General features: G+C 39.2%; 2 protein-coding genes across 6 annotated transcripts in view; both read right to left on the minus strand.

Moving 5' to 3' along the window:
- golga1 (golgin A1) overlaps window positions 1–13,945 on the minus strand; it is a 30,102-nt gene extending 16,157 nt beyond the window's left edge. Inside the window, exons 1-10 of one of the 4 annotated variants that reach the window (XM_073466014.1) lie at window positions 13,751–13,945; window positions 9,794–10,094; window positions 6,116–6,206; window positions 4,537–4,611; window positions 3,176–3,273; window positions 3,061–3,093; window positions 1,954–2,082; window positions 1,160–1,329; window positions 845–935; window positions 630–713 (exon numbers count right to left, since the gene is read on the minus strand). In XM_073466014.1, the coding sequence (XP_073322115.1) occupies window positions 630–713; window positions 845–935; window positions 1,160–1,329; window positions 1,954–2,082; window positions 3,061–3,093; window positions 3,176–3,273; window positions 4,537–4,611; window positions 6,116–6,206; window positions 9,794–9,922 (900 nt within the window). In that variant the 5' untranslated portion in view covers window positions 9,923–10,094; window positions 13,751–13,945. Of the gene's footprint in view, window positions 1–629; window positions 714–823; window positions 936–1,159; window positions 1,330–1,953; window positions 2,083–3,060; window positions 3,094–3,175; window positions 3,274–4,536; window positions 4,612–6,115; window positions 6,207–9,793; window positions 10,095–13,750 lie in introns of all 4 variants that reach the window. The other 3 variants (XM_073466013.1, XM_073466015.1, XM_073466016.1) reach the window with 3 other exon arrangements.
- A 1,491-nt stretch (window positions 13,946–15,436) lies between these two features.
- On the minus strand, window positions 15,437–23,620 carry LOC140996141 (serine/threonine-protein phosphatase 6 catalytic subunit). Of its 2 annotated transcripts, XM_073466419.1 has the most exons (7): window positions 23,527–23,620; window positions 21,203–21,298; window positions 21,043–21,108; window positions 19,334–19,475; window positions 19,144–19,223; window positions 18,525–18,734; window positions 15,437–16,361 (listed from the first exon to the last, which is right to left on the minus strand). In XM_073466419.1, the coding sequence occupies exons 1-7, from the start codon at window positions 23,599–23,601 to the stop codon at window positions 16,113–16,115; spliced, it is 918 nt and encodes a 305-aa protein (XP_073322520.1). In that variant the 5' UTR covers window positions 23,602–23,620; the 3' UTR covers window positions 15,437–16,112. The 2 variants fall into 2 exon arrangements, with proteins under 2 accessions (XP_073322520.1, XP_073322521.1); XM_073466420.1 differs by lacking the exons at window positions 21,043–21,108; window positions 21,203–21,298; window positions 23,527–23,620 and adding an exon at window positions 20,098–20,198.
- Window positions 23,621–25,244: the final 1,624 nt, after the last annotated feature.

The raw sequence follows: 25,244 nt of genomic DNA on the forward strand, positions 1-25,244 counted from the left end.
AAGCCTGAAAATGATCTGTGTACAGTGACATACCAGCGTTTCACTATGGTTTCAATGTCTGTATCTGTAGAATATGTCAGTGACATGAAAAGAATATACACAACAGGTAATGGGTAGTATTTTTCCGGTGTACTCTCTTTTTCTTTCTCCCCCCTCACTTTATTAATCATTATCAAAGGCAGACTCCATGTAGAAAGATAGTAGCAGCAGTAGCAGTAGCAGTAGCAGCACTGCAGCAGCAACATTGTCCGTGTGGTCAAAAACACGTGAGCCACAGCAGTTCACCAACCCAGCCATCAAGTGTTGGTCGCAAGAATTTGAAAAGCAACGTATGGAAGTAGAATTTAGGTTGTACACCACCTATGGCAAAATTATAGATAAAGGCAAAGTTTTGGAGGAATAATGCCAAACCACAACTTCAGGATCTATCTGTTCTTTAAGTCTTCATTTATTTGAAAATGGTTTCTTTTATGTGAGAGCCCTAACTTGTATTGTTCCATGACTCTCTCAAATCATTTACAATGTGGTGGTCAATCCTAGATTTCTGTTGTCAAATAGCAGGTATTATAAAATGTATTGCATTTTTAGACTGTAAACATGGAGAAGCCCCAGTTTGATTACGTTCTCACCTTTTGTTGTTGCAACTTCAGGGCATCATTTTCAGTCTGTAATTCCTGCAGGGACCTCTCTAAAGTTGACACCATACTCTGTGACTGAAAAACAAACATTTCACAAACTCACTTAATTCAAAGACAAATGCCTTGACAAACTTTTTATGAATGAGAAGTGTTAATAACTTTGGCAAAGAAGTAGTAGGACTGACTTTCTGAAAGTCTTCAGAGACCTGTTGGATAACTGACTGCAGTTCTTGGCATTTTCTCTCCAGCTCACTGATCTTCTTATCTGCCTCTTCTCTGAGCAGCAGCAGTTCCTCTCTGCACAACAGTCATAGCACAACAACAAATAGGAACTTTTAGAGTAGGGTGTTTATTGAACTCTTTTAGAGATTTGTTTTAAATTTGAAAATTCAACTTTGATTTTTCCTATACCTAAAAGCTCACAATAACAGTATCACACCATAAACCTACAATTTTACATCACATCACACTACATAAAGAGCAGAAAATCACATACTGCTGCCTATTGCATTCCTTCTTACCGCTCTATTTCAAAGTCAGAGTTGAGTCTGCAGCTCTCCTCATGCTGCTGTTCCAGGGTCTTGAGTTTCCCCCGAGCCTCAGACAGCCCTCGCTTTGCCATCTGAACTTCAGCCTCCTTCTGCTGAAACTCCTGCTCCTGCTGGCTCAGCTGCTCCTCCTTCTTCAGCAGCTGACAGACATAAATAGAAAATAAATTATGATCAAACAACATACCATGCACTGGAGCCCAACTGATATATCAGTTGACCACTATTATCGGCTGATTACAGCATATCGTGGATATATTGGTATCTACATAAATGATCCCTGACATGCGACAATATGAAAACTTCTTTATAGAGATTATGATGCAGAAAAAGTTGCTTGGGGGGGTACTATCTATGACCCAAGTGTTTGCTCACCACATTAAGGAAATATTACAAATAATGTGTGTATATTGGCCAAAATATCGATATCGAAATTCTTTTCTTCCTAATATCAGTATCGGCCCAAAAATCAAAGATCGGTCGGGCTGGACCATGCACTAAAGATAGTGCTACTATGAACCCCGATGAAATCAAATCACACCTCAACAGGTACTTCTAAACACATTCAGTTCACTCTCCTGTCCTGCGGCTCACAAACTGCAATTGCTCAGTTTCAAAAAGTGTAGTTCCTCAACTGACCACAAATCCTTTCCAGTTCATCTCCAAATTTAAATCTAATTGCAAAATGACAAAAAGATGGTGGTGGACTGCATCACTGTTTTTAAGTTGTGCTGCAAATCCAACCATCCAGCTCCACACGTACGCACCATGTGTTTAACTTTAGCGAGCTCTTGTTGCTGAAAGCCCTCCAATTCATCCAGGTCATCCCTTTTCTGGAAGAGTGCTAAGCTTTGCTCCATCATCTCCTCAAGCCGGGCTGACAGGGCAGCCTTCTCCTAAACAAACACAGCAGTTATATTATACCAGCGTACACATGCATGTGTGTGCTTTCACACTTTTTTTGCCAAATGATTTTGCAGACGTATCATGTAGCCTATACATTGCTTATAGCCTAGACAAGACTTTTTAAACAGTTCACGATCAGGTGATATCTTTTGAATTCAGGCAAAAATAATACTGTATATCTAGTACCATTAAAGCCTGTGGTTAGTCTGCTTTGCTTGACCTCTACAACTAAACAACTCCTGAGTTCAGCTGGGACCAGACGGAGACTCTCCTTTTCAGGAAGTCTCAGTCCGAATTTTTAGTCTGCACCAGACCACAATAGCCAACTTTCACAGAAAGTGCAAAACAACTAAACAGGGAAATGCACCAGAATTCAGCTGAACTACACCAACAGGTTAGGTGTGAAAGCATCCAATTTGAGTCACACACTGTTTTTTAACTCCCTGATCATTCTATGTTAGGCGAGGCAGAAAGGGTTGCCATGTATGGCACTGTATGAAGTTACTTCTAATACAAACTGAACATTTTCTACTGCTGAAGCTTCACTTTAAAAGCATTTTACAGTGGGTTAGGGTTAGGGTTTTCAATTGCCGTTGTGGGTTAGGGTACAATGACTTTTATTATGCAGTTGGCTAGTGACAGGAAATGCAATGTGTCAGGGAGTAGTTTTAAACAATCTGTGGGAGTCGTGGAATAAGAAGGAGCTGTTAGTTGAAGAGCTGCAGGGGACAGGCTGCACACCTCCAACTTCAAATCAATTCATTTTCCCTCATTAACTTAATAAGATTCCTTATAAGCTTTGGGATTAAATATAAAAATTTGCCAAACAGGTACTTTCGCCATTTGCTTTGTCAACAAATCCCGTACCATCGCCTTGTCAGTCAACTCTCATCACGTGAAGTGAAATGTGACTCCCACATCTCTGTGCTGCAACTCTGCTGCTGCCAAAGAGAGATTTAAAGACTTACTTTTTCCACAACAGCCATCTTCTCCATCCATTCCTGCAGATGAAGGATAGAAAGAGACATTTTAAAAAATCAACAAATCAGGACTGTACAGTAAGTGAGACACACAGACATTTACCTGATCCTTCTTTTCCAGTGCTAAAGCCATCCCCTCTGCCATTTTGGTTCTGCTGGCCTGGTGAGACTCATTCTGGTCTTGAAGTTTCTTTATGGATGCTGGGCAGTCAAAGTGAGAGAAAGAGAGAAAGGGAAAGATGGAAACCATACAGAGAGGTTTGTGTGCAACCAAAAAGAACAGAAATATTAAATGGCAAAGACAGTGGCACCGTTAGTAGCTGTGAAAAGTTAGAGTCCGATTAAGAAGTACGTTCATCTCAGAAGCAAAAACAGGCAAAGACAGGCAAAGACAAGCGATGCATGGCAACTGACAAAAAACTAAAACCCAGTTTGTTGAAACTAGCACTGTAACATCTTTGTGTGAACTAAGAAAAAAATCCACCCCGAAGTCGAAGTCTTTTGGAAACTGCACTGTACATTCAACTCACAATACTAAAGCACCAGATAAAATGAAGAACAAACTGGTGATATTATTTGAGCCTTAATACTAAATACATGGGAATATACCTCAATAATCAGTAGCTCTTTAGAGTGAACTAAACCTTTAAAGTCAGCTCTGAGAGGGCAGCTGTGGTGTTATTAAATTAAACTGAAAAGTGAAATGGCATTGGATCTTTTCTGGCAGCCATGACAGAGCCGGAGTGGGACACAGCCACGTCCACTGGACAGTGAGGGTTAGATTGTGATATTTCTTGTGTACAAATCCAAATTTCAGCCGAGCAGAAAGGTCCCAAAAGAATCAGAATTCATCCTTAGAAATATCTACAGTATCATCTTGACTGTGTTGGACCAACAGTCCAACAGATGTCACAAAAACAATCAAAAATATGAGTACAAATCCATCATAAGAGCCAGACATACCAGTTTCTCCACTAGTAGTAAGCCCAACAGACCAGAATGCAACACACCATGTTGATTTTTAAATAATGGGTGTGGCTGTAATCATTGGCCCAATGTCATTATGTACATACTGTCTAGCTGAAAGAAATATGTTCCAATCACATCTTTAGAAGCTATTACCACGCAGTAGAAAAAAAAAGGCAACTATAAACTAAATTAGCTATGTGAGGCGAATTGAGAAAAAGTGGGTACACAAACAAAAGTCACAGACAATGCATACATAACTCTGAAATCAATGTGCTGAACAAATACCAGTGTAAAAGATCTGAAGGTGGATTTTGAGATTATAAGGAAAAGGCATTCAGCACTCCCAAAGCAAACATCTGAAGCTCAAAATATTAGCATCTGGAATAAGAAATTATCTTCATGAGAGGAAGTGATGATAACCTAGGTGATGGTTATAACAGCTGACAGACAGATGAGCGAAAGGAAGCTAATTGGGAGGAGAATAGAGGTACGTACAATCCTGATGCTTTTCTAATGCAATTTCAAGCTTGTCCTTGGTCTTCTGCATAATTCGTAGCTGCTCAGCGTAGTCTAGTGTTGGGAAGTAGGGTGATGGGATGGGGTATCAACAGTACATACACGTATACACACACGCACACCAACACACAACCACACACACAAAACACAAACAAGAAGGAGGAACAGGCAGATGACGGTAAAGAGAGAGGCAGGAGAGAAAGTGAACAAAAGGAGAGGGAGAAAGCAAAAGGGAAAACATGATGAGAAATAATGAAAGGTAAAACTATTAATGATTTTCTTATCTGAGAAAACCATACTGGTTGAAAGGCTGCATGAGAATGTGCCACCTTTAACCTTTTTTAAGGGCACAAAGTCAAATAAGCCACCCAAAGGAAAGAGGAGTCATTAGACTGAGTAATGGGGAAACAAAGCCCTAAAACTACAAATATGTTAGGATTTTGTCTCATTAAATACACACCCAGCAAACATTTCAACAGCAACAAATGATAACATTAACTCTGAGACATTAAAATAACCACCATTACCAAGAAAAATAACAGTTACCATGGCAAACACCCTCTGTGCTGCATTTTTACAACATGCACAGCTTGTTCAGTTTATAGAGAAATCAGTTTTCCTACTTCAAATTAAAAACAAGACACGATCCTTTGAGGGAAATTATTAAAAAATGTGTAGTAACTTAAGATAGTTGAGGGAGTAGAGGGCCAAAGGAAAAGTATTTTTTTCAGTTTTGACAGTACCACAATTAACATCGAATTGATATATTGATGCTTAACAAATGTCATTTCTGATAAGTTGCCACCATCTTACTGCAAGACTGACTCGCTCGAGATTAGAATCTGGATCTATGGTAAAGACACAGTGTTCACAAACTGAACAGAACTAAAAGTGATACAGTCAGGTTTAAGTATTGTTTTTTTGGTTGTGTCACACAAACATGAAAGCACAGAAATGTAACTGCTTAGTTGCACGCAGAATTGATAAAATGTAACTTTCTTACACTGTAAGTCTCGCATTTGCATATCCCAGCTTTCAAACTGGTTCCTGACAGAATCCAGTCATATCCCTCTGGCAAAGAGTTTGTCTAAACAGTTCTTGCCAGTCTCATAGACCGGAGGGTTTCACTTTTCACTACAAAGTATTGTAGACTAGTATTAAATCTCATATTATTTTTGTTGTGTGTGTAATGTTTTTCTAGATGGTTCTTTTAGATGGGTATTTCAGATAGTTGGTCCTGTGCGGTCAGAGAGATATCTATATCAATTTTGTCGTGGTCTGGCGGTTTTAAACCAGAATGCTTGTATTTGTTGTGGGTGTGACTGTGGTTTGCAGAGGAAAAAAGAGGCAAAGTAAACTTGCCTTTTTTTTAAAAAACACAATCTGAGCTTGGCCATCTGCGTTGCCTTGAAAGGCAGTAGGCTCCTAATTGATAATTTATTACATCATTAACAAGCTGCACTTGGGTTTAAATTTCTCTGACCTTTGGGACTGATTTCTTCTGACAGCTACAGGCTGAATCACTCCACCTGTGTAACCACGGTGTGAACCATTTTACCTGATAGCTTGGCCTCCAGCTTGCGGATCTGATCATTCCGTCTGAGGAGCTGGGCGGGCAGGTCGTCCCTGGAGCTGCTGCCGTCAGATGCCTACAGACACACACACAGCATAAGGTAGCACTTCATATTCATCCTGTTCATAGAGGGTTATTTAAAGCAAATATCCACCAAAAGTTAATCTTTCACACTCATTTAGGTGTGATGTTCAAAGCATTTCAGTGGCAAGTTATTTTCACAGAAGTAAAGATAGCTCTACTGGCTACTCATTTTGGGAACCCCCTAAAATTCATCCTTGATGTTTTAGCAGGGCTAAGTAATAAGAGTTGCCAGGTTGCCATTGGCAACCATTTGGAGTAATTGGCAACCAATAAACTAAATAAAGAACAGATCTGATTTTGTGCGACTGACAAGCTATAGGACAGATCAGGCATTAAGGAGGTTAATGATGCTAGCTAACCAGGACTCTGTGTTTGAGAAGCTATCTCAGTAAACAACAGCCTTATGTTTGTTTGTTGCTGAAGATATTACATTGTCTATATGAAGTTTGCCGTCAGATTTTAGAACAGCCTGCTGAACTATTGTTAACCTGATGGTGTTCCCGTAGAGGAACAAATGGTCAATTTGATATTTCAAATGGACCTGAAACAAATGTACTACAAAGCACGGTGCAAGACTTCTAACACTTTGTTCTTGCTAATTAAGTACATGTCTAGTTCACCAAACAGTGTTTAAATTATGTTAAATCAAAAGTTGGTATTGGTTGATACACAAAGTTCAGGTTTCGGAACCTTAACCAGGAAGGAAAAGATGGTATCGATACACTTCTAATGATATGTCAGTGAGCTGTAGAAATAATACAATTATTTGAAATAGACCCAAGAGGTAAAGTCATCACTAGTTGGGGGCATGCAAACGAGCTGGATAAACTGTGGCACCCAGTAGTACTAAGTGAGTACTAAGTACTCATTGAATCAGAAAGACAATGTCACATATCAGCTGGCAGTATTGCTACTCAGCGACTTCACTAAATAATTTAGCCAAGTGCAACTGAGATGGCTCTACAGTCTCAGGAGTCTTGCTTCCCCTGTGAGGGATTGCAGTGAACAGAGCTTTACCACAGGAATGGATTTCCTCTACAAGCCATGAAAAAAACATTTCTAACTATAAGGGAACTCATTGACAATACCGTTAAAAATGTTCAATGCATGCAGCAGAGAACCCACTATAAAATGAGCAGCCACAAGCAAAAAGAGGAAACAATTCAGCAACTAAACAGAGATTAAGTCAGCTGTAAGCGTTTTCTGTTGTGACTTCAGGTTACACTGGTCGGTTCAGACACAGGATCCTGCCTTCATGCAGTCAATACAATAGAGACCAAACCACAGTTAACAAGTCATCCCCAATCTACACTGAGGACAGTCACACCCAGGCCTGTTAACTTGAACTGCCTGACTGGTGACTATTTCAAAAGCCAGCCAAAGTTCCATTCATAGCACAGGACTTTTCTGTCACTTTCCACAACTAATTTAGAGTGGTGTGTGTGCATGAAATTATCTGACAAGAAAATCAACGAAGGAACAAAGTAGAAAATAAAACCTAATACTTTCTGTAAAAAGACCCATTCAGAGAACACTGTGACATTTCATGACTTCTTTGACAGGATTAATCAAGTTTGATAGAGAAACTGTAGACACACAGTTTTTAACTGCTATTGTTTCATTGCTTGTTTAAAATTTTACTTTTAGAATTTACATGTGATTTTAAATGAATTATCTCATTATGCAGCTGTTTATGATGCAAAATAGAATGTGTCACAGAAGGAACACATGCGGCTGGACCACAGCCATCAGCATCAACGGGAGCTGCCAGAGTATCTCTGATGTTTAGACAACTGGCCTAAATATCACAGTATTCCCTCATAGGGTGGTGTGCAAATGTTTGAGGTGCTTTGTTTTCACACTGAGCACATTCCGTCTATGTTACAGATTTGATCTGGTAACAACTGTAACAGTTTCAGTTAAGAGCATGGAGATGGTCTTTGTCAAAGGCGTTGTGCTCCGCCCCTCCTCAACTATTATTGGATGCCTGAGTACAAAGTGACAGTGACAAGGCGAGCATTTTTTTTTTTTTACAAAAATTGGCCATTAATTAATGTCCACAGTGGAACTGTGTTATTTCCTTTGCAGCACTTGAAGTAATAGTTAAGCTAAGAACAAACCCTTTAATTTTTTTTAATTTTTTTTTTAAAATCGGTTAAACTATGAGGCTACAGCACAAACTTTTCATAATATTTTTTCTTAACATTCGAATAGATGTTAAACAACCTTTTTGTTTTTGCATTTTTAAAAGAAAATCAAATTTGTCAACCAATGAAGATGTGAAATCATACATTTTGACTTTGTCATGTGTAGCCACATATTTTAGCAGTACATTTTATGATTCCACAATGTCCATCATCACATCCACTTTTCTGACCCATGACTATTCAGTATTCATTACTACATAATTATATGAGTACTCAGAATTCATCACTACATTATTACATTAGTACTAAGTAGTAAGCGGTCAGATTATGCCCAACTTTGAACAGGTGTGCAGCAGAGATCTAAATTAAGGCAAAGTTTTGTGACCTTTGGGTTAGGGTTAGGCATGCAGACAGTCACATTGCACCTGGCAAAGTACTAAAACTGCCTCTGTTGTTGATCCTGTTACAATAGGTGTTTCCAGACACACACTGTGCCATTATGACACATACAAACTGCTACTTCAGTACACTGTTACAACAACTACTACTGGGACCACTACAATCAGGGTATCTGCAGGTTTCAGCAAGTTAAATTTAAGACCTTTTAAGATCTTTTTAATGCCACTTGGAATGGAATTTAGGACCGAGATGGTGCCAATACCGATATTTGGAAGCAAGAAAATTCCAATATCTAGTACATTGGTCTATATTATATATAGGCTATACAATATTGGCTGAATTCGGTTATCAAATACTTATGATAAAGTCATGTAATGGAGGCAGGATATCTTACATTTTATTTTTATTTACTAGTTATTAAATAACAGACTGCCTTATCAGTCATAGTTCCAGTTTACATGTCTTGTATGTACAATAACCATCTTATTGATCCTATAAAACCGTTCTTTATAAATAAAATCTTGTATGTGAGTGTGACTGTGAAAGGTCAGAGGCCCACTTCATCCAACTGAGGGAGATCCATTAATACATAGAATTTAAGACTTTTTAAAGATCCACGGCGACCCTGACTACAGCAAATTGCAGATGGGAATTTAATATCCAGGAATTTACACTACAGACACTACTGCTGACTACCACTCTAACTAATTTGCCACATTTTTGCACATTGACCATACTCAGTCTAGCCATATACTAGGTTTTGACCTAGTATTTCTGGATTCATTGATTTTCTTGATTTTTATCAGTTAATTGCTCAATTATTTTCAAATACACTGACCTAAAAATATTGATTTACATTGATAAGTTTGTTCCCGCTTTATTAATTCCTTACAGTTGTCTCTATTTGTTACTGACAAAAATGAATGGAATAAAACGTCAGAACAATGGTTGGTCATGCACCATAGATGAGGTAAACAATCTAGAAAAGCAAACATCAAACTAGTGACTGGAGATGATTTTACAGAGTACTTACAAAGTCATCCCCCGAGTCAGCCCCCACTGAGGTGATAGATTCCTTGCTGATGGTGCGTGGGATACGAACACCACTCCGAGGTGCTGTGGCTGCCTCTTCTGCTATCTTCTTCTTCAATTTGGCAAACATGTCTGTCCTTTCACTGTCTCCTTTTGAGTGGAATTCCCAGTTTCTGGTAAGCAAGCAAGTTCACTCCCTGCATGGAGTTTATGGCTCCTTGTTCTGAGGGTTGAAACAGAGCCGCGTCCTTATGCAGTACCACTCAAGACAAGTTTGTACTGGTGATTCCATTCTGCTACATCTAGAAAAGAATAGAGACAATTATTAAAATTGAAAGATTGACATTGCCTGGTTCCCTAAGATTTTTTTTATTGTCATATTGAAGAATTTCAAACGTGTATATTTTCAGCTGCAGCGGTGCATCATCTAGAGAGTCTCGCCTATCATTCCATGTCAAACCCACAGTTCTCAGCAAAAATAGAGTGAGCATTCAGTTCAGTCATAAACATCTTATCACCATTTTAAGACAGTTTTAATGTCTATATCTAGGCCTGTCACAATAATCAATAAATCAATTAATCGTACGATAAATTAAAATGAGCTCGATAATTTTGCCGGCCTCGATAATTTCCATTTGCATGCTTGTTTGTTTTCCTCATGTCAGTCACCATCCCCATTCACACTGCCGTTTGCATGCGGGGTTCCTGCGGCAATTCTCCGCATCCGCCTTTGTGTGAAAGTTTCAGATGTGGCGAGGGGTGAAATTTCGCTGCGCCTCCGGAGGTATCAGAGGCGCAGTATTGGCGAACCGAGCCGGCGGCGCGGAGCGAGGGCGTGTCGATCTGATGGTGTTGGTGTCTGATAACTCTACAGATCCTTCACTCAACAAAATAAAGATAAATGTCCCACAAAGCAACGTTACAGGACCAAACAACAGTAACGTAGTAACTGGTCGTGTCTTTGACAACTTATATGAGGAAAAAAATACCGCAGTTATTCGTGGAGAAGTGTCTGTCAGCCTGTCGGTCTGACCGACTCTTCGTCACATTTCTGCCCGAAAAACAGCGTCTGTCCCCGGCAAAAAACTTTAACTCACCAAGTGTTTGTCGCGGTGAAAAAAATCACTGCGCTGGTCAGTTACTGTTGTCATGGTGACGGTCAGTTACTGTTGTCATGGTGACGGTCAGCCCTCCCGACAAGACTCAGTGAACTTAGTGAACCCCGCGAGTGAAATAGTCAGACAGCGTCCAGTTTACTGATGGCGATTATGTAATTATGTAAATGATAGAAAAACGTAACTTTGTCACTTTCCAGGATGTTTGGTGGGTCAGGATCTCAATCACAACACATTATAACAGCATCCATATGATTATAAACAGACAGCTGGTACATGTTTAGATTAACAGGAGGACACCGGGAAACACCTTGAAAAAAACACATACGTCATCATCATCACGTGTACCGTCACGCCTCCGCATCACTACAGACAATGGTGCTAACATTGTTGCTGCAGTAAGGAACCGTGGCTGGCCATGGCTCAATTGCTTTGGCCACAACCTCCATCTTTATTTATTTTGGATATTTAAAATGTCTTCTTCACATTCCAATATTAAATATTCTTTAGAATTAAAGGTTTATTGATCTTTGAAAGGGTGTACTTGCGTTATTTTGCCATTATCATTATATTAGTTGAAAAATGGTCTCAAAGCGACAATATTATCGTTTATCGCAATAATTTCTAGGACAATTTATCGTCCAGCAAAATTTGTTATCGTGACAGGCCTATCTATATCTGTAGACTATGTCACAGACATGAAAGAAAGTACAAGGCATCGGGGGAAAGGCAGTCATTTTCCATTGTGCTCTCTCTCTCTCTCACTCTCTCTGACAGATTGTAAACAAAAGTAGAAATTCAGCGACGTAGCCATCACACGCTGCTCACAGTTGTGTGTCCCAGCCACAAGTTCGATTTGGTTACATCCTCAAAGGATGCTCCCGAAACAAGAAGACTGCTCAAAAGTGGAAAAACTGTGGCTTGGAAATTATTGGTCTGATCAGAATATTGCCGTGGGCTCCTGGCCAATACTAATTGATCCTGCATGAGTTCCATATTTTAATGCCCAGCATGGGCTGTCAAAAAATCAGTCAGTTTTTCCCTCACCCATGAAAGGGCAACCATTCCAAATGTCAACCTGTCCCAAATAGCAGTAATAGCAGTAGTTATGTTCAGAATGCAACCAAAAGTTGTAGCAATACTGTTTCTAGCAATAACAGACAGTGTGTACTTATCAGCAGTTAAAACACAGGACACCAACAGGTTTGAACAGGTTAAGAGTTAAGGTTAGCAGGAAAAGGGTGAAAAACTAACATAACTCAAAATCACGACTCCAGATGTAACATCTGCATCTACATCTGGATCATCTGTGAAACAAACCATTGGTTACTAAACCAGAAATAGAACTGAAATGCAAAAATATATCATTTTTCCAAACTTCAAGTGTGAAAGCACCCAAGTATAGTGGTATTTGCGTAGCACTGCATATAGGATACATATTGCCACACCTCTATCCTGATTGGATCTGACTGAGAACCCGAGGACACACCATGGTAGCGACTTGTCAATAACAAGATAGTCACTCTAAATGTGATCATAAATGAACAAAATGAACACCATGATGTATTGAAGACTGGAAACTGATGATTGAGACCATAAACTCACTACGACGGCTAGACACTTCTGTTCTGTATAAAGTCTAGGAAATATTCTTACATTTCACTAAAAGTAACTACAAAGAGTTTTTCTTTACTGCCATTACTACATGGCATATTTTAAGTTTTGCATCTTGGCAGTCACAGACAGCAACTATAAACCGATCAGCCACAACTTTAAAACCCCCTACTTAATATTGTGCAGGTTCCCCTTGTGCAGCCAAAACAGGTCTGACCCGTCAAAGCATGGTCTTAAAACCTCTGAGGGGTGTCCTGTGGTGTCTGGCACCGGGACGTTTGTAGTGGATCCTTTGGGTCCTGTATGTAGGGAGGTGGAGCCTCCATGGATCAGACTTGTTCTAGCACATCCCACAGATATTCAATCAGATTGGGATCTGGTGAATTTGGGGGGCGAGTCAACAGCATTGGGCTTTTCATTGTGTTTCTCAAGCCATTCCTGAGCAGTTGTTGTGGTGGGTCAGTGCGCATTGTCTTGCTGCTGGGCCACTGCCATCAGGGAGTGCCATGCCATGAGGGGGTGTACTTGGTCGACAACAATGTTTGGATGGGTGGTGTCTGTCAAGTGGCGTCCACGTGAATGCCAGGACCCAAAGTTTACCAGCATTAGATTTCATTGTAACAAGATGATCTGTGTTACCCACATCACCTGGCAGTGGTTTTAATGTTGTGGCTGACCAGTGTATACTGTGTAAGGATTTAAAGAATCTTTAGTCTCTCCAGAATAATCTAGTCCAGACTTTTATCTGGTCTAGATTTATCTGTGATCTAAATGTGAAATTTTCATTTTTTGCATTTCCACAAATGAAATAAAGGTTTCACATATCTGAAACTGTGTCAAAGATACTGGTTTATCTGGGGAAATGTAGTCCAGATTAGACCAGCCTACCTGTGTTTTAGATCTGGACCTGGTCTAATGTGGTCTAGATATGAGAAATAAACCAGGAGATATCTCTCTTTTTTTTTGCACTTTTACAATTAGGGTTTTAATAAATTTGAGAGTGGGTTTCACAAAGCGTGAAGGCTTTCCCTAAACGTCTGACAAGTTTTAACAACAGCAAGAGGTGCAAAAACAGATGACTGGTGGCTGAACAATGTAAGCAACATTTCTTCAAACGTTCCCCTTGACTGCCGAATCGGAAGAAACTTCAGTGTTGTTATAGCCTTTATGTTCTGACAGACAGCTAATCAGCTAGCTCTTCTAGCCATAACAATGAGAGTTAACGTTACCACCAGCGGCTGATGTTAGCTGTCGTTGGCTTGCTCGTTCACTGAAGACGTCTCCCTCTAACCATATAAACTTCGATAAAAATATTAGTTCGTGGCGTTTTCAGGTGCTCAATGACTGTACGTTTCTCCGTATCCACTCAAAGAATAGCTATCGTTGTGGCAGTCGATATCAACTCGCTGGGTGCTGTCTCGTCTGTCAAGCTAGGTTGCTGCTAGTTGGTAAGCTACACGTAATCATCATCCCAACACAGATGACTGCAGACGTCACGGCTGAGCCTCTGTTCATTGGTCGGAAGAAGTGAGCGGTGTTGATACGTAGCTGGCAACATGCGCCGCCTAGAGACACGAAAGGTGCTAAGCGGCAGTCTCAGACTGGACTGTCGGTTGCTCACTAGTTTCTGTTTATTACAATAACTAAAATGTATAAACACTTAATGAAAATCTTTTTATTAGTTCAAACAACACATTTCAAATGCCTGAGAAAAGCTCCGAGCTGCAGTGAATGTCTACTGTAGGGCCTGGACAATAAATCTCTGCATGTCCCTGCTCAAAGCGACTGTTGGAGCAGAATGTGAGCTATCCAGGCTGTGCTTAAACTAAGGCTTTCTTCCTTTCATGTAGAATTATTGCTAAGTCTCAGGTGACAGTACCTACTAATTACACCTATATAAAAGCTGAGGTGAGTATTATGTTCTTTGCCTGGTATTCTTTAGCTAAAACATTGAATGTTCTATCATACTATAATATTATAGTGAAAAATCAAACAACAGCCGAACACATGTAGGCTACTTTGAGAGCCATGTGGTACTGTGATAAGGAGAAAAAAGAAGCATTATTTTCAGGTTACTTTGAGCCTACTGAAAATATATGACAAAGATTAAAAAGTGTAATACACATAAAATATTGTTGGCATACAATTTTTAAGTGTTTGTACATTTGTTGTATAATTCTCTCAGTCCCATTATATGTCACATCCTAAAATGTGAAATGCTGACCTGGGAGCACAAAGAGCTGCACCTGCCCTTTTAAGATCAGAATACAGCCCATTTTTTATTGTGACCTTTTTTCAAACTGGATAGTTTTTGCTCTAATGATTATGTGTCTAATCTTTGCCTTATGTTACAGCAAAAGTTATCCCTTAATCCTCTGGTCAGCCTAAATAACCTTTTGGCTCTGTCAAGAGCCCCTCTGATGTAATCTTCAAGTAAAATTCACCCTGAACAAACCTCAAGAGCCCCCTAGGGAATAGAGACTGCACACACCTTGAGGAATTTCAATGAACTCTTGAAGACTGGTGACTTTAATAGCTAGTGCTCAACAGGCACTCCTGTATGGTATGTAATGGTTATCAATTTAATAACGACACAAGTCAGCTGGTCTACTTTAATCTTTGTCCAATTGTAAAGATGTGCAAAATGAATGCAGATATTTCTTCCTCAACAATACAGATACTAACTATTCCAACAGTCGAATTATCATCTTTGGCAGAATTTAAATGCAACCCAAGTATAGAACATAGTGACATGATCTGATTGTAATACCATGAAGTGCAACTCATCTTATTGTTTGTATGCCATGAATAGGCTGGTGTTGGAAGATAATATTAATCACTACAAAGATATTATGAATTATTGGTTCTGCATGGTGTCCGTTTTGCCCCTTAACCCAGGAACTGATGTCTAAGTCTTTACAACTTTTGGATTTCTTTATTTAAAAACAGTATGGTGACAGAGAGAAAAATAATAATTACAAGAGCTGATGCCAAATCTGACAATTACAGATAATATTTCAGGGTACCACAGGCTTAACAATACTGATTTATTTTTATTTTTAACAAACAGCATAGGTTTTTACACATTAAATCTCAGGTTTATATCATACAAGATAACATCATAACAATGAGTCTATATCTGCACCGACATTTGTCAGAATAGATGTATTACATTTGTGCAGTGCTTTATCTTACATCCAGCTGTAATACATTACTATAACAGAACATAATGAAATATTGTATATTACACTGCACCTGCAATTTGCTAAGCAGAGTGAATTTTTATTGTAAAGCAGAGATTTATAAATATGAACATTTTAATCCTTCCTCTAAAACATTTCAACAGCACAGTGATACTGTTGAGACAGCTAACTTCACTCCAAGCAATCTGTGATTTAAGTGGAAGAATAATAGCCAGAGTGGGAATAACGATCGACAGTTGGCACCAAGAAATGCACTGTAAATTCTCTAAATGTACTATACAAAATGTATATGGGTTCACAAGTGCTGATGCCACTGTAACAGTCAGTATCTGTGCACTGGACAAATGGCTGTGTTGTTTTCATTTTATATATAGTTTTTCCGTTTTAATTACAGAAAATAAGGTGTTGTTGTTCGGGGTGGAATGACCCGTTCAGAGTCAGGCACTGCTCTGAAGAGCTTTGGCTCTCTTGTGTTAGCATCTTTGAAGACCATAATGGAGGCGATGTTGCCGCAGCGATAGCAGTAGTTAGGAGCCGACCACACGGTGACCAGCTTCTCATCAAACATGAACTTGTAGCCCTCATGGACAAGTTGATGCGCCCTGCAGATCAGCTTCAGGTTGTTGATGTGAACAAACTGCAGTTTTTTGGAAGATAGAGAGAAATAAAAGAGACATACAATATAAGGTCATATCAGTAAACAAATGCTCTGTTCATATCATATTAATTGGAATTTGTCATATTAATTAAGTGGAATTTTTATTTGTGAATTTAAAGTCACCAACAAAAAACAGCAATTATTACTAATTTTACAGTAGCAATCATTACCTTGGACTGCCACCATCACTTGATATGTGGTCATGTTTGAAGAAGTCATCTATGATTGTTGAACTAAGGCTAGACACTTCTGCTCTGTATGGAGTCTAGGAAATATTCTTACATTCTACTAAAAGTAACCACAAAGAGCTTTTCTTTACTGCCATTACTATATGGGTGCACATGGACATATTTTCTGTTTTGCATCTTGGCAGTCACAAACAGCAACTATACTGTATGTAACCGAACATGTGTCTCAAGGTGGTTGCTACTTCCTCAGTCTGACTGGGAGTCCATTATTTTCTCATGTGTCCCAAAGCCAAATTTTTATCACTGGACATTTAGCTCCCTAAAAAACTACCATAATTTGCTGCAGAAAATTGTCAGAATCTTTTAAACTTGTTATAATAGGAAAAGTACTGTTTTTGCTAATAACATTAACAATGGCTTTGTCCTATTCAAGTGTCCCTGTAAGTCATGACAGTGTGCCAGTGATCCAGCATGCACAATACCAGGACCCTGAAACTGAGGCAGCTAAATTGAATTGAGCCATCATTCAGTTTATTATTTATACCTGTGTGTTACCTACTGTGACGTGTCTCCTGTGGAAAATACCTACTAGTTGAGCTACTGTTGAACTAGTGATAAGCCCCAATGCCATTTCCTAGCGAGACAAAACAATTAGCCTAGTAAGACTGTCTTATGCAGTCTGAAGCCTCACCGCACATATTATGTCAATTGAACATTGCTGGCCCAACAGACATCGGTTACTTTCAAGTCCTGACTGATCATTTAATCAATAATCAGAGCCATTAATCCAATTTTCTGTTTGGTGATTGACTGTGTATGTTGTCTAAGTGTGTAGGTATGGATGAACAAGCTAGTCGATGACTATCCATACCAAAAGGTACCTAGCAGGTAAAACATTTCTCTGTTCCCTCTCAACTTCTATTTCGTCATTTCTATGAGATCCCTCAAAAGTGGGGTGCAAAATTAAGCTTCTTGTCTACAAACAAGCAAACGTTTAAATGTTTAAATCTACCAGCCTCTTAAATATTTTACCAGCATTGAGCAGTTGATCTTAACTTAGTGCCCTGCTTGCAATTGATCAAGATGAAACTGTTTGGTCAGAATAAATTCCAATTCCAACAATGTCAACTGCTGCAGCTCAGGGTTGTGATTTAAGATCCTTTTACATTTTGTGCATCATGATTCAATTCTGTGAATACCTTAGGCTGGCCTCCCACTAGCAATCCTGTTTCCTCTTAGTTTCACTTTTAGCTCACCCCTATCTCTACCTTCATCACCATTTTCTGTTGCTTATTCTCTAAGGATATAATGACACTTTAAAATTTTTAAGACTTTTAAGACTGCATCTTAAATTGGGAGGCCCTTCTCACTACCATTCAGAGTACGCACTGATGGGGTCTAAAAAACAACTGTTCTGCCCATTAGGTGTGCCTCGATTGCAAGTAGTCGTCCCCCAATGCCATGCTAATAACAACGGTGCCTATTAACTTTGTCTCAATGGACAGGAGGGGAACCACCCCAGACCCATTGTCAAGAGGCTTGGGCTTGGCCTGTATGGGTTAATGTAGTCAGGGAGGCTGTGGCAAACCCACAGACTTTATAAAACATGAGTGTAGTCTCTGTGATGTCACCCATAGGTTTCCCATCATGAAGCTCAGTGTGGTGGTTCCGGCCATCTCCATCTTGACAGTGCTCTCCTCACTGATATATATTTTTTAATTCTAGTAATTAGTGGTATTTTGACATAAAAATGTGGCCTCATGCAGTTTGACAAAAATACTGTCTGTATGTCACCATTGCAAAATGAGATAAAAACAACACAGGTGTGTACTGTATTTGCCCCACCTAGTGTCTTTGGCCCCTACAGTACATAAGAAAATAATTTTGAAGATCATGTAGGAGTTCAAAATTAATGCACATGTGTACTCAATGCAAGTCACTTGTGTGAACTTACCTCATTTGTGACCTTTGCACCAAAGAGCCAGCCTGCTCCTCTGGGGCTGATGGCCCAGGTGTCCACGTCTTCAGGATCTGACCACACCAGGTCACAAAATGCTCCCTTGTGGGGGATCTCCTGGTTCCGCTCAATGGTTCGAATTTGATCGAGAGTTTTTATGTCTGGGGAGAGGCCTCCGTGGACACAAAGGATCTGCTCGTCCATCAGCTGAAATAAAGTAAATAAATGAAACAGAGGAGTTAGGACGGCATACATATATCATGATTCTGTTAGTCAGTTTGAAGTGTGTGATCTAATGTCACAGAGCATATAGATGGTATGTTATATAATATTCAGTTGACAGTCAACAGTATGTAGGATTTTCAAGGTTGAAAAGACACACATGGTTTATCATGCAAAAAAATGGCTACTTCTAATCGGTAGTTTATTAAAGGAGCAGAGGAGGAACAGTCCAGTGTCAAAGGCACTCAGCATCGTTTTTAATCACATGACTGTTTTGGCACAAACATGTATCTCTCAGATTTACTTGACAAACGGAAAATCTACCCACATTTGGCACTTGTTCTCTGTTAATTCTAGGCTTTCACAGCATGTAGATCTACAATTCAATACTTACAGCAGCAACTGTTAACATATCAAACACCTTGGTGCAGTAACGCCAGGCATTTGCATTTCCATACTTGGTCTGGCACTCATCTAAAGGACAAAAAAGCACACATTTTTGAGAAGGTTGAAGCCAGATTAGAAACATTGCAGTTTGCAGCTGACCAAAAACTGATCGTCATCTGTCATGAATCAAGTCTCACCATAAAAACCATAAACTTGGGTGATTTGTCTGCTTTCGTGGTTTCCACGCAGAAGCGTGATGCGATCGGGCCATTTGGCTTTTAGCACCAGCAGGTAGGTGAACGTCTCCAAACTGTAATACCCTCGGTCGACAAAATCTCCCTGCAGATGACAGAGGTTTAATACCAACACTGTGCCAAAACACCTGTTAAATAGAATGCATTAAGGTACAGTCGCTGTCAAAAGTTTACATCCATTTGTAAAGAACATGTATATAATGGCAGTTTTTAGTTCCAATGATTTCTACAGCTCTCATGTTTCTGTGATGAATGAGTGGAACAAAAAATATTCATGAAGTTTGGTTCAAATCTGAATTTATTATGTTTCTTTTGATAGCCATCCACACGCTTCTGGTAGTCCTCTGGCTGAATTTTTAACCACTCAACAGAATCCGTTAAGTTCAACTAAATTTGTTGGCTTCCTGGCACAGACTTGTTTCGTCAGCACAGTCCACATGTTCTCGATGGGGTTCAGGTCAGGACTTGGGAAGACCATTCCAAATCCTCCATTCTGGCCTGATTCAGCCATTCCTTTACCACTTTTGATGTGTGTTTGGGATCATTGTCCTGTTGGAACACCCAACTGCACCCAAGAGCCAATCTGATGATTTTAGGTTTTCCTGAAGAATTTGGAAATCCACTGGCAGCAAAACAGCCCCACAGCATAATACTACCAGCACCATGCTTGACAGTAGGTGTGGTGTTCTCTGGGCTAAAGGCCTCACCTTCTCTCCTCCACACATATTGCTGCTCATTTTGACCAAACAACTCAGTTTATGTTTCATATGACCACAGAGGTTTCCTCCAGAAGGTTTTTTCTTTGTCCATGTGATCAGCAGCAAACTTCAGTCCAGCTTTGGATCATGGGCTTCTAACACGGCAGCCTCTCAGCTCATGTTGATGTAAAACACACATGACTGTGGACACTGACACCTGTCTTCTAGTTGCTTCTAATTCATCACAGTCTTGCTTTTTTGGTTGCCTCTTGGCCATCCTGACCAGTTTTCTCTCAGCAGCAGGTGATAGTTTGTGTTTTCTTCCTGATCTAGGAAGTGACACAACTGTGCCATGCACTTTATACTTAACAGTTGTTTGTACAGTTGATCTTGGGACCTGTAACTGATTTGAAATGGCTCCATGTGACTTTCTGACTTGTTCAAATCAATAATGTGCTTTTTCAGACCAATGCTGAGCTCTTTAGACTTTCCCCTTGTAGTGTTTGTGGCTGAGTCTAGTGGGTGTATCAAACAAGCCCTATTAAAATGGGCCCAGAAAAGTCACCAGCTGTTATCAGTCAGAATCAGTCAGAAGAAGTTAAGAGGCCATGCTACAAAGAGCATTTGTTTGATTCACACAACTTTCTATAATCACCTAAATTGATCATTCAAGTTACTGTATGTATATTTTTGACCCAGCAGATTTGGTCACATTTTCAGAAGAAACATAATAAATTCATTTTTTAACCAAAGTAGTTTGTGTTCCACTCATTCCATCACAGAAACATGAGAGCTGTAGAAATCATTGGAACTGAAGACTGCCATGACATACATGTTCTTTACAACTGGATTTAAACTTTTGACCGTGATTGTAGATGCCTCTCAAGTTCAAATTGATATATGAAATATATAATAGATATAAGTATATAGATATATATGAGATAATATACAAACCATAAATATGTAGTTTGTGTCTGGAACCTGGCCACCAGTTCGGAAGAGTTCACAAAGATCATAAAACTAAAACACAAAGAGATAAGAATGTAATTTAAGCATTTCATTTTATATTCATTTGGTGCACTTGCTCTTTCTGATATGAATCACTGCTTTTTACCTGTCCATGTATGTCACCACATACAGTTACAGGAGTGGAAACGGGCTGAACGTTGGACTCTTCCAGCAGCAGGTCACACACGTAGTCACATAACCTCTGTATAGATGAAAACATAACACAGAGACATAAGCTGTATGGGTTCAGCCATCAATTAGCACTTGTATCAATGCTTTTAAACTTTCATGTCAGAATTAGATGTTTTAAGTGTTTTGCCCCAAAATCTTCTTGTCTAAACATTTCCAATGACATCTGATCTAATGACACTCTTTTAGGGTCTTTCAGGCTCTCTGTGGTTCTCTATTCACTTACTGCTGTTCAATGACAATGAAACTCTGAGATAATAATGTCTTCATATGAAAACCTAATATTACAAAACATTTTGGATCATAATTATTATCCGAGCAAAAAAATAGCGTCACTGCAGGGTGAATGCAGCTGTGGCTTAGGTAAAAAATCTGTGATGTGACTAGCCCTGACTAACATCCCACACACTGAGAGTAAGGAAATGTATAAGACTATGGATGACGGATGACGGCTCATTCAAAAAACTGAAGGTCACTTCATAGAATTAACAAAAAACAAAAACAAATCTAGGGGTGTTGTTGTAATCAGTAAATTTGAAGCAGCCTCCTGGACACGCTGCTGATCTACTGCTGGGCTTTCATAGACAGAAACACATATGAACAGTCACAACAACTATAAGATATTTCTAATCTCCAATTCAATAATATTTATTTGCACTGTGGAAAGAAAATTGAGCACCTGGAGTAGTGGAATAACATTTAATATTTCTAAGACAAGCACACTTAAAACTGATGGGCACAGGGTTAAAATATGAAGCCAGGACCTTCTTGTCTGTCTATAATCAACATCAAATTGTATCTATAAAAAGAAGTATTGAAAAGTATTGTTGGCATCAACTGCTTGATCTGATTATGTGGTCATATGGGCACCAGGGCGGACGCCTGTCGATAAGTAACTAATTTAGCAGTGCTGCCCTTAGTATGCATTAATATTTTGAGTGTAATACTGCAAAAACAATGAGTCACACATGTTCACAATCACAATGGGTGTACATTTCAGCAATCACTGAACCAAAAGCAGTTGGACAGATTAATACCAACTTTGTTAAGTCATCATAACTCTGACTGGCTGGTGGTTGACACTGAGTCTCACCGACTGCCTGAAAAGTACAAATTGACTGTATCTGTGAATACCTGACCCTACATGTGTAACTAATTCAATAGAATCAAGCAAATGACAATGAATATGGCGCCGTGCTGACGCCGATATTTGTACATAGAATATTATGGGCCGCATAATATGGTAAAAAAAATAATAATAATCACACTGCATGTATTTTGGCAGATATTGGGATTATGATATGATTCACAATTAGCGAGAATATTTTTTTTTGGCATCACAATTAAAATGTTCTCTTTCAGTTAATATAATATTGAAATCATGATGACGTGACAACACGTTTTCTTACATCTAAAGAACAAGACTTGAGGCCAGCACATCTCTGCAGCACTACAGTACTTCATTATAATGTCTGTCACACAGTTTACCTTTATCAAACAAACTGCAGGTTCTGCGAATTGGATATTGCACTTGGCCAGAGTATTATTTTGGTATTGCTTCAATTAACTGTGCAGCCCTACTAATATTTCATATTGTTATCATACTGTCTAAAACCAAATGCTGAGGATAAAATGCTGCGCACAACTATTCAAGACATTATTGCCACGGCCTTCTGAGCTACTTCTTTTAAGGTGACATGTGTGATAAGGAATAAATAAGACTTTATTAGTTAATAACACTTGAGATACTCAATGAGTCATTCAATTTTGTCCATGATGCTGCGGTCAATCAGGCAACTAGCCTAATATCTGAGTCTGGGCATGAAAAAGAAAACGTCTTCTAGGCTGTCTGGGACAGAAACATCTCCAGTCCAGACTGGTAATAAACAATCAGCTGTCATTCCACCATCATGACAGTCAGCATCATCAGGTCACTGTGAGTATCTGCTCGTGTTAACAGATACCGGCGTGCCAAAGCCGTTCACTCTCATTCCCACGTCGATAACATTTTATATGATAGTTGGACTTGTATCTATCTATTGTAGCTACGCTGAACAATTCCTTATAACGGAATTGACTTCCTGGTCAAGAGATGAAGTCAGCAGGTTAAACGTTACTAGCTAGCTGAAGCTAACGTTAGCTATTTACGTTGTTACAACATCAAACAGCAGCGAGCTAACGTTACCATTATCAGTTCATCACATATCCTGATCAAAAACGTTTCTATGAAGTCGCATTTACCTTGAGGTCATTTTCTGGGAGGTATTTACACTGCTTTGCAATCTCTGCATATTTATCCAAATCTAGAGGCGCCATTATACCTACTGGCTAGTCGTCGTGCGCAACTTCCTGCAACACTTGAGCGGAGCTCCATAGCGGCCGTGTAGCAGCCGTGTAGCAGCCTCTACAGCCATCTATGGTCTGTTCTCACGAACAGCACTCAGGGACATTTTATCATTTGAACTTATGACTTACTGAAAACCAAGCTGCAACATCAAAATCAAATATACAGTGAAGATACAAAGCATGTGCCTGTCAATCTTCCGCAATGATAACTATTATTGTTATTGTTTTCACCGGAAGTACTAACTGTGACGCAGTGGCTGACCTGATGCTTGTAAGAAATGTATTACAGCTAACATTCATAATACAACTATTACATTTAAAAAAAGATGCAGTTGGAAATTGCAACACCGATGTACACTGATTATAAACCACATCCATGTAAAAAAATAAAGAAAGAAAAAACGTATGGAAAGCTATTGAGGTCATTATCCATCTCCCTTTTCCCGTCAATCAGTGTTTTTATTTGTTTGTTAATATAGATTTACATCGCCAGCTGGAGTTAATAAACATCGCAGACTGGCTTGGATCTACCAAATGGACGATCTGGGCATGGAGAAAAGGATTCCTTCCTTTAAAAATGCCAGGCTCCACAGAAATGACACCTAGAAGACATAAGAACAGAAAATATGAAGTGAAATGTAACTGATTGTCTTTCATCAGCTCATCAGGTACTCAGACAGCAGAGCAGCTGTCAGGCACAACTGTGGCCATTTATAGCGCTGTAACCGCATGTGAACCTGTAAACCACCATCACAGTAATATATCAAATTAATGCCAGAGGGATGATCAATGAATAGATCATCGGTATAGCTCAAACTGAAACAGATTTTGCAAAGTGCTTCACAGTTTAGGATCAAATGGCTCTGATGTAAATAAAAAGAATGATCAAATTCAGCAACTATAAATAATTTAAAATGAAGTTTATAAACGCACCTGTGAGTGGCATCTTACTGAATGCTGTGTGAACTGGAAAATAATAACACAATCGATGAAACTGACAAACGACCTAAACAAAGTTTAGTTTGTTAGTTTTTTAATCTAAAGTCTCTCACTTTATATCCCATGTCCACCTCATCACTTCACCCACAACGATCTCAGGAAAAACGTGTGTACACTGGGTCTGAAGAATACACGCACGTGCAATTTTAGGAAATAAAATTTTAAATACATAAAATACATAAAATAAAAAGAGTCGAGGCAAAAATTACACATCCAAACTTTTAGGCGAACGCTTCCACAATGGTGTCGTTACGCATATTGACCACTGGAGGGAAACAAACATGCAAGATCAGACACTGCATCAGTCACAATAAAAGTTCTAACGGGAAGGTCCGCTTTTTGACCATGTTTTAGCCTACAGACGCCTAATTAAGAGATACAATATTAAGAAACAGTCTAGTTCTCGTAGCTTAGGTAGAAACATTGAAAAAATAAAAAACTATACCAGAAATGTAGTTACAAATGTAATGCTGTGTCCTCTAACCGAATAGATTGAATAGGCCTAAATAAAAATACTTGTTAAGATGGCACATCTGATTTATTGTTTTTTGCCTTAAGTCAATCAAGATAAACTGTTTGTTTGTTTTTTCTAAATAAGTGACGAGGATATGTAC

The sequence above is a fragment of the Pagrus major genome, chromosome 5 (assembly GCF_040436345.1).
Source record: "Pagrus major chromosome 5, Pma_NU_1.0".
Classification (NCBI taxonomy): domain Eukaryota; kingdom Metazoa; phylum Chordata; class Actinopteri; order Spariformes; family Sparidae; genus Pagrus; species Pagrus major.

Excerpts from the sequence above, each read along its gene's own strand:
- LOC140996141 (XM_073466419.1), bottom strand. The coding sequence starts at position 23,601 with ATGGCGCCTCTAGATTTGGATAAATATGCAGAGATTGCAAAGCAGTGT. Across the intron at positions 19,476-21,042 it reads ACACAAACTACATATTTATG|GGAGATTTTGTCGACCGAGG; the intron begins GTTTGTATATTA and ends TGTCATCTGCAG. Across the intron at positions 16,362-18,524 it reads GTGCAAAGGTCACAAATGAG|TTTGTTCACATCAACAACCT; the intron begins GTAAGTTCACAC and ends AAAAAACTGCAG.